The sequence below is a fragment of the Tupaia chinensis genome, unplaced genomic scaffold (genome assembly GCF_000334495.1).
Source record: "Tupaia chinensis unplaced genomic scaffold, TupChi_1.0 Scaffold143703_1, whole genome shotgun sequence".
NCBI classification, from domain to species: domain Eukaryota; kingdom Metazoa; phylum Chordata; class Mammalia; order Scandentia; family Tupaiidae; genus Tupaia; species Tupaia belangeri.
In genome coordinates, this window is record NW_006203551.1 from 51,787 (window position 1) to 60,515 (window position 8,729).

The 8,729-nt window shown below is 36.2% G+C and overlaps 1 protein-coding gene across 7 annotated transcripts in view; it reads left to right on the forward strand.

The window, feature by feature from the left end:
* LOC102483346 (zinc finger protein 809-like) overlaps nucleotides 1-3,923 on the forward strand; it is a 46,313-nt gene extending 42,390 nt beyond the window's left edge. For all 7 annotated transcript variants that reach the window (XR_003547235.1, XR_003547236.1, XR_003547237.1 and 4 more), the window contains 2 exons: nucleotides 3,396-3,522; nucleotides 3,772-3,923. Coding sequence is in view for 1 of the 7 variants with exons in the window: in XM_014582635.2 (XP_014438121.1) it covers nucleotides 3,396-3,522; nucleotides 3,772-3,899 (255 nt within the window). In the remaining 6 variants the exon portion in view is untranslated. The remainder of the gene's footprint in view (nucleotides 1-3,395; nucleotides 3,523-3,771) is intronic.
* The last annotated feature ends 4,806 nt before the right edge of the window (nucleotides 3,924-8,729 follow it).

The window sequence follows — 8,729 nt, forward strand, 5'->3', positions numbered from 1 at the left end:
GCGATTTTGCCGGGTGCCTTCAGATGTCCCAGTCTGCTGCTGGCTACTGCAGCCAATGGCTCTGTGTGTGTAGAGAGGAAGGGGAAGAAATTTACAAAAGAATGGGAGACAGTAAAGAAGAAGAAAAAAAAATGTGGAGGAACTGTCTACCTGCCTAGGAGTCTGGTTGGATCCTGTACTGGGGGATCTGAATGGGAGTCCATGGGGGCAGTGTGTCCCCTTGCTCGCCAGGTGCCTTCAGATGTACCAGGGTGCTGCTGGCTACTGCCGCCCATGGGGGAGTCGGGTCTGGGTAGATCCTGAACTGGGGGATCTGGATGGGAGTCCATGGGGGCAGTGTGCCCCCTTGCTCTCCAGGTGCCTTCAGATGTACCAGGCTGCTGCTGGCTACTGCCCCATTGTTTTAAATTTTAAAGAAGTGTTTTGTGATCTATTATGTGGTCAGTCTTCAAAAATATTCCATGTGTCACTGAGGAAAATGTGTATTTTGATGTTTTGGCAAAATGTTCTGTAACTCTTGGCTAGTTGATTTGGTTTTTGGTATCATTTATCTTTTGTGTTTGTTTATTTATTTATTTTTTTTGTCTAAATGATATCTCCAGGGGTGACAGTAGGGTCCATACGAATTAGTGTGTTACAATCAGTCTCTGTTCATATCTAGCTGTCTTTGTTCCTGATGTTGAATGCATAAAGATTTATGATTTTTATATCTTCTTGGTAAACCAGTCTTCTTAATATGGTGTAGCCTCTGACTCTTTTTACACTTTTTAAAACGTTTTTAAAATAGGGTGCATGCACTCACCATAAGGAGAGAAAAGAAAAGTGAAAAATCATCCCCTTGTGGGGGGATGGCTACACTTCAATCCCTTCTCCTTCACTCTCCTCTCAGGATTTCAGCATGCACATGAACCTGGTGTGATTTTCAAGCCTCCAAGTCTGGGACTCAAATTGTACAGTCAGAGATTTGATATCTAGCTGTCTTCACCTCAATGCACTGCCTAGAGTGTGCCCACTCACTCTCTTACCCTTTCTTTCTCTCTCTCTCTCTCTGTTTAATTTTAGTTATTATTATTATTATTATTATTATTATTATTATTATTTAATTTGCTATAGGGCACACACTCTCACCAGGCAGTCAGTAAGAGGTTGCATAAAGTCAGCCAACAGGTCCAGCTCCAGAACTCAAGCCATGGAGTATTTCATATGTGGTATTTCAGCCCCTTAACCACCACAATACCTGCCAGTCCCTCTGCCCCCATATATTTTTTAATATCTCTTTTTTATTTCAATTGCCTAGTACCTCACATATATGGCTCAGTTATTGTGGTAGAACATTCTTATCCTTCAATATTTCTCTATTAACTGTGATACTGTCATTTACAACAAGATATATGCATATTATGTTAAAAAACAACATCCTAAATCATCTGTTATTGAGGACATTTAATATAAATCAGTATTTCTAAATATATCCTCTGTGAATGGAACACAGAATTTCATTTGGTAGAACTGTGAATATTATAAAATATATTAGCATTGAATCTTTTTTTAAGAATTTCTAGAATGGTAAAAATTTAGGGCAGCACATGATATGGAAGTTAAGGTAGCTGAATCCCACATGGCCAATGTCATGGTTTGATTCCTCAGCCTAGTAGCTTGAGAACCACAGTAGGCGCATGTACATCCATAGCCTAAATCCTGAAAGAAGGAAGAAATGTGGAGGGCAAATTGTGTCATGAACATTCCCCAATGGGGGTTATTTTTTATTTTCCATCTGCACTCCTCAACAAACACATGAGCAAATTTTTAAACAGTTTTTTCCTAGGTTTTCATGATATGATTCTGTTTAGCTTTAAATATTAGTGATTTGTTTTTTGTTTTATTTTGTTTTGATTCTGTCCTTTTTTTAGCTGCCTTAACCTCCATGCACCTCCTAGCGTATGCTCATTCTCTCTCATGTTCTCTCTCTATATATATTTAATTTTAGTTATTATTATTATTTAATTTGCTATAGGGCACACACTCTCACAAAGCAGTGGGTGAGAGGTTTCATAAAGCCAGATACCAGGTCCAGCTTCAGAACTCAAGCCATGGTCAGATATGTGGTATTTCAGCCCCTTAACCACCACACTGCCTGCCAGTCCCTCTGTCCCCATATATTTTTAATATCTTTTTTTATTTCAATTGACTAGTACCTCACATATATGGCCTAGGTCCACTTTCATTGATTAGAATAGCTTCAGTTACCACTTGAATTTCTGCTGCTTCCTAAATATTTGACTACTGAAACATCAAAGATGATGTACCCAAGATTCCTCTGTCTACTGCTCAGTTTTTTCCAATTTTTAATTTTTAGCACCCATATTTATATGCCTGCTTAAACAGAAAGAGTTCAGTTAACTTTCTCTTTGGTTTCAATGCCAAACAAATTAGTACCAATATTGTTTCTGCTTTTTTTTTTTTGGAAGAATTTTCTATTTGATATTCTTATTTCTCTATTGCCTGATATAGGTGGTCAGTTCTCAACTTGATTTTAACCCTGTTATATCTCTTAAAGTTATCTTCAGACTACAATCTGTGGATAGCTGTTAAAACTGCAAATCTGGTTATATTATATGTCACTTCTTTTGGCCTCTTATTTATGTTTTGTGCTTTAGTGAATAGGTGATATTCATCTTTATGTGGACACTGTCAGTATTTCTGAATGCACAACAGTCATATAAAGGTGCATATAGATATACTTCCACCTATGGTTAATTAACAGTATGCACTTGAAATACTGGAATTAGGTTAAGTATTTAAATACAAAATCACTTTGTAATCAGTTCTTTTAACACCTTTACTGCGTTTTTCTTTTACCACAGACCAGGAATACTTAACCTAGATGTACTCTTTGTACTTTTACTAGTATTAGAAATATACTATCTGTTTTCATGGGAAGACTGCTTTACGAATGTTTTCATAAGAACATTTACTTCGATGTTCTTAATGTCTTTGACTCAAGCACAACTTGATAATACAGAAAAAGAAAAAAAAAACTTTAGTTTTTATTAGACTCGTTACCATAAACTTGTGTCAAAGTTAGTTAATCTAACACATTACTCCAGATATGTATTTAATACTTACATGTTTGTATGAGATAATAAGCACCTTGACATAACAGAATATTTATTATGCTTTCATCCCTAGCAGGAAAAATATTTGGAGATCTATGAGGGAATACTTGTAATATTTTTAGTGATGAATATGTTAGCATAGAGCTAGAATGTTTTTACTTCATTTTTTTCTCCCTTTGCAAAGAGTTCACAGACATACAGAGACAAACATACAGAGAAAGTAAATTTTCCATATTATGCTGTTTCCTAAGGCTGATAAAATTAAATGTATTTTTACAGGAGTTCATTTCATTTGAGGATGTTGCTATGGACTTTACCTGGGAGGAGTGGCAGGGCCTCAAAGATGCTCAGAAGATTCTATACAAGGATGTGATGCTGGAGACCTACAGAAACCTGGTGTTTTTGGGTTAGTGGAACATATAGCTCCCTAAAGTAATTACTTTCTCCTTTTGTAGTAAATGTTCAAGAGTTTCATAATGTTTATTGCTATTTATAAGTGAGATTTCATTCTGTGGTTAATATATTTGGCACTCTTCTTTAACAAAAATGCCCATATCAGCCCCTTTATTGCAGTTGATAAAACTGAGTTGTTGTTACTCTTCAAATAGCTTACATGAATGATTTGGCAAAAGTACACACTGCTTTTCATTAACAGGACACTGCATTGCCAAACCTGCAGTCATCTTGAAGTTGGAGCAAGAAGGAGAGCCATGGACATTAGGAGAACAACTCAATCAGAGCCTTGCAGGTTTGACAATACATACTTGTCAGGGACCAGTGTAACGCATATTCTTTTAAACAGCTTGTATTTTATTAAGACAGCTTGTATTTTATTATGAGGGAATAAAAGTGAGTAGTGGTAAGGTTAAAAAAAAGAAATGTTTTACTGGGATAAGAGTATGAAAAAATGAGTATATTATTTTTTAAATAGTCCTAAGGGAAGACATGTTTAGGGTGATTAGTATGTTTTTATTATATACATGTCCTTTCTAAGTAGCATTTCTACTTAAGTGACAAGACTTTTGGCTTCTGCAAATAGATGATCTAGAAAACTGTTCTCATTAGCAAAGAAACATTACACAGTACCCACTGTTATAAGAAAAAATAGAACAGGGAAAACAAATGACAGATGGAAATGTTTCAGTGTAAAATTACAACAAGACAGATGGTAGATATTTTGAATATTTTTAAAGGTGTTAAAGGAAAGGGAAACAAAGGAGCAAAATAAAACATTTCATTTTTAAAAAATATTAATGTAAATTGTTTCCATAATTTATTAAGAATTCAAAAATATATATATTTCTTATTATAGATCAGTACCAATATTAGAAATATACATGAGCAGTGTAGAAGAAATTTATAGATATTATTTATGAAAATGGTTGTCTTTTTCTGACCAAGGACGATTGATATGCGGGAGACTACTTGTAAATAGAATGAATATGGGAAAGGCTGTAGTAAGAACAGTTCTTGTTGCCCAGTATATAGATCAGATGTGGAAGAAAGCATTTATAAAATGCCTAACTGTCTCATTGTGCAGATGATACAGTACATGCATACTATAAATGTAGAAAATGTGAGAAATTGTTTTAAAAATCATTTTTACAGTACATTTTACACATAGAGTGGAAGATTCCTATCCATGTAATGAATAAGAGAAATCCTTATTGCAGAAGTAAAATCTAGCTTTTTATCAGAGAATTCAGACAAGGAAGACACCCATTAGACATAATAAACATCAAAAAGCCCTTTTTATTTTATTTATTTTTTATTTTTATTTATTTTTTTGAGAGTTTTTTTTTCACTATAGGGTGCCTACGCTTGCCAGAGAGACAGAGAGAGACAGAGAGACAGAAAGTGAGAAGTCACTCCCCCAGAGGGGATGGCCACGCCGCAATCCCTTCTTCTCCATTCTCCTCTCAGGATTGTGGGCACGCATGCACACGCACCCGGCGTGGGTTTTAAGCCACCGGGTCTGGGATGCTAACCGCGGTTGACTACGTGGGAGTCCAGCGACATAGCCATTACCCTTACTGCTGGTTCCCAAAATTATGGAGTACCACAGAAATCACAGAGAAGTAAAACCTTATGATGTAGACGAATTATGATCACTTTCAACTGTTGTTATACATGAGACAACTCTTATTGTAGAGAAAAAGCGTAGATAAAACAATATAGGAATTTATTGTCTCTGAACACACCCTTTACTGACCAACTGAAAACTTATACAGGAGAGAAACCCTATGAATGTAAACAACGTAAGAAAATGTTTTCCCAGAATTCAGACCTCACTGTACATCAGAGGAGTCACACAGGAGAGAAACCCTATGAATGTAAACAACGTAAGAAAATGTTTTCCCAGAATTCAGACCTCACTGTACATCAGAGGAGTCACACAGGAGAGAAACCCTATGAATGTAAACAACGTAAGAAAATGTTTTCCCAGAATTCAGACCTCACTGTACATCAGAGGAGTCACACAGGAGAGAAACCCTATGAATGTAAACAACGTAAGAAAATGTTTTCCCAGAATTCAGACCTCACTGTACATCAGAGGAGTCACACAGGAGAGAAACCCTATGAATGTAAACAACGTAAGAAAATGTTTTCCCAGAATTCAGACCTCACTGTACATCAGAGGAGTCACACAGGAGAGAAACCCTATGAATGTAAACAACGTAAGAAAATGTTTTCCCAGAATTCAGACCTCACTGTACATCAGAGGAGTCACACAGGAGAGAAACCCTATGAATGTAAACAACGTAAGAAAATGTTTTCCCAGAATTCAGACCTCACTGTACATCAGAGGAGTCACACAGGAGAGAAACCCTATGAATGTAAACAACGTAAGAAAATGTTTTCCCAGAATTCAGACCTCACTGTACATCAGAGGAGTCACACAGGAGAGAAACCCTATGAATGTGAACAATGTAGGAAAATGTTCTCCCATAAGTCAGCTCTCACTCAGCACTGGAGAAGTCACATAGGAGAGAAACCTTATGAATGTGAACACTGTAGGAAAACGTTCTCCTGCAAGTCAGACTTCACTCTGCATAGGAGAATACACAGAGAGAAACCATATGAATGTGAACACTGTGGGAAAGCATTCTCTAGCAAAGTACGCCTCACTGCACATAAGAGAACTCTCACAGGAGAGAAACTATGAATGTGAAAAGTGTAGGAAAATGTTCTCCTGCACCTCACACTTCACTGCATAGGAGAACTCACACAAGAGAGACCCTATGAATGCAAATGATGTGGTAAAGCATTCTCCAGCAAGGGACACTTCATGGTACATAAGAAAAGTCTCACAGGAGACAAGCCTTATCAATGTGAACAATGTAAGAAAATGTTTTCCCAAAAATCACACCTGACTTTGCATCAGAGAACTCATACAGCAGATTAATCCCATGAATGTCAACAGTATGGGAAAACTTTCTCATGGAAGTCACAGTTCACTGCACATCAGAGAACTCATACAGGAGAGTAATCCTATGAATGAGAATGATGTGAGGAAACATTCTCCAGCAAAGGATACCTCCTTTAACATAAGAAAACTCACAGGAGAGAAGCACTATGTATGTCAACAATGTAAAAAAACTACCACAAGTCAGCACTTTTTATATATTGGAAAACTCACTTAGGAAAGAAACCAGATGAATCCAAACAATGTAGGAAAACATTCTCCAGCAAGGAATACTTCACTATACATCAGAGAACTAACTCAGGAAAGCATCCCTATAAATGTAAACAGTGTGGAAAAACATACTCCTGGAAGTCACAACTCATCAATCAGTGGAAAACTCACACAGGATATCCCCTACGAATATGAAAGTTTTGGTAAAACATCTGGAAGTCAGCACTCAATGTGTATCAAAGAACTCACACTGGAGAGAAACACTATGACAATAGTATAGGGAACATTTTACTGGAAAGAAGGGCTCATTTTACATCAGAGGACTCAAATAGAAGTGAAACCTTATTAATGGCAAGAATATAGGAAATTTTTCTTTTGGAAACTATATTTTAGTAAGCATCTGAAAACTCACACTGGGGAGAAACTTCATGAATGTAGGGATTATAGAAAATCTTTCATTTGTAAGTCAGCCCTCAGTGTACATCAGAAAATTCACAAAAGAAAAACCCTGTAAACATCAATGTACCAATAGGACATCTTCCATCTAATACAAGTCAACCCTTACTGTATATCAGAGAATGCAAGAGTAAGTCCTATAAATGGGGATGATGTACAAAATGTTTTCCGAGTAGTCATTCCATACTCTACATTAGAGCACTAACAAAGAAGAGAAACTGGAAGTGTGAAAAGTGTAGTAAAACCTCCTGTAAAAAAGGAGTTATCTTGTAACACTGACTGGATTGGTTGCATAGTAATGTGAATATACTGCACAGTAATAAATTGCATATACTTCGACATGGTTAAAATGTGTCAAACTTTTGACTTGATCAAACTTTAGACAGGCCTCTCAGTATTTTACTTTCCTCTGTGTACGTCCTTGTAAAATCTCTTTTAGCAAAGAACCCTGTTAAGGTAGTTTCCAAGAAGCTCAACTCTAAATATCATATCATTTAAAATAAGTGATTAGGTTTCTTATCTTTCAGTACCTCTATGGTGATGTCTGATCACCCTGTCTGTGTTCAGTAAGAATCCTGTTATTTCAGTTTATCCATAATCTCTCATTTCTCTAATGTTTCCTTAGTAATTTTCTATCTGATGATCCCCCCAGGCTCCTCAGTTGTTAATTTCCGCTGTTCACACGTTTTGAAGTTGAGTCCAATTCTCTCTTCCCCACTGCAAACTCCCTTTTCAATGGACCATATTCTTACCATGATGGTCCAAAGTAAAGCTTTTCTTATCCCAGTTTAACCAGTGTCATTGAGTCAATTTCTTCAAATAGGCTTCAAATTTGGGGGGACTTTCTTCCACAATAAAAATAGTTATGGGTTGTTCAGAGTAGTAATAATAAGTGCAAAAAGTAGTGGTTGCTAGAGGCTAACTTAGGTGGGAGAACTTGAAAGATTTAACATTATTATATATTAATGATTATAGATTGTTCAGTTCTACCCAAATAAATGAAAAATAATAAATATACCAGTATATAAAATATATAATCTATTGTGCTATATATAGTGGCAAAATAATGAACAATGTTATTCCAGTAACAGTTTAATACAATTATGGCCCATCTATATTAAAGTAGGAAAAAAAAAATACTGACACCTTAGTATTAGCAGAATGTTCCCAGAATAAATTGAGTGTTCCTTGAAAGTGTGACTATTGTCACAGCAACTATTGTACGTCTGTCATTTTCTCTTTACCCTCACCATCTTCTGAGACTCCCCTTCTTTCAAATTTGTTCATTTTTGAAAAAGCTTTGAAAGCTTCTAAGAAAAGCCCAAGATGAGAGTGTTAGGGGAAGTGTCTGCCAAAACACATTTTATCCCAACATATTTTTCCATACTCTCAAACTTTTCTGAGAGACTAAATCATGCTTCATTAGTGTATCATTTTTAAGAGTTTTTTTCCATAGGGCACGTGTGTTGACCAGAACAGACAGAGAGACAGAAAGTAAGAAATCACTCCCTGGGGGAATG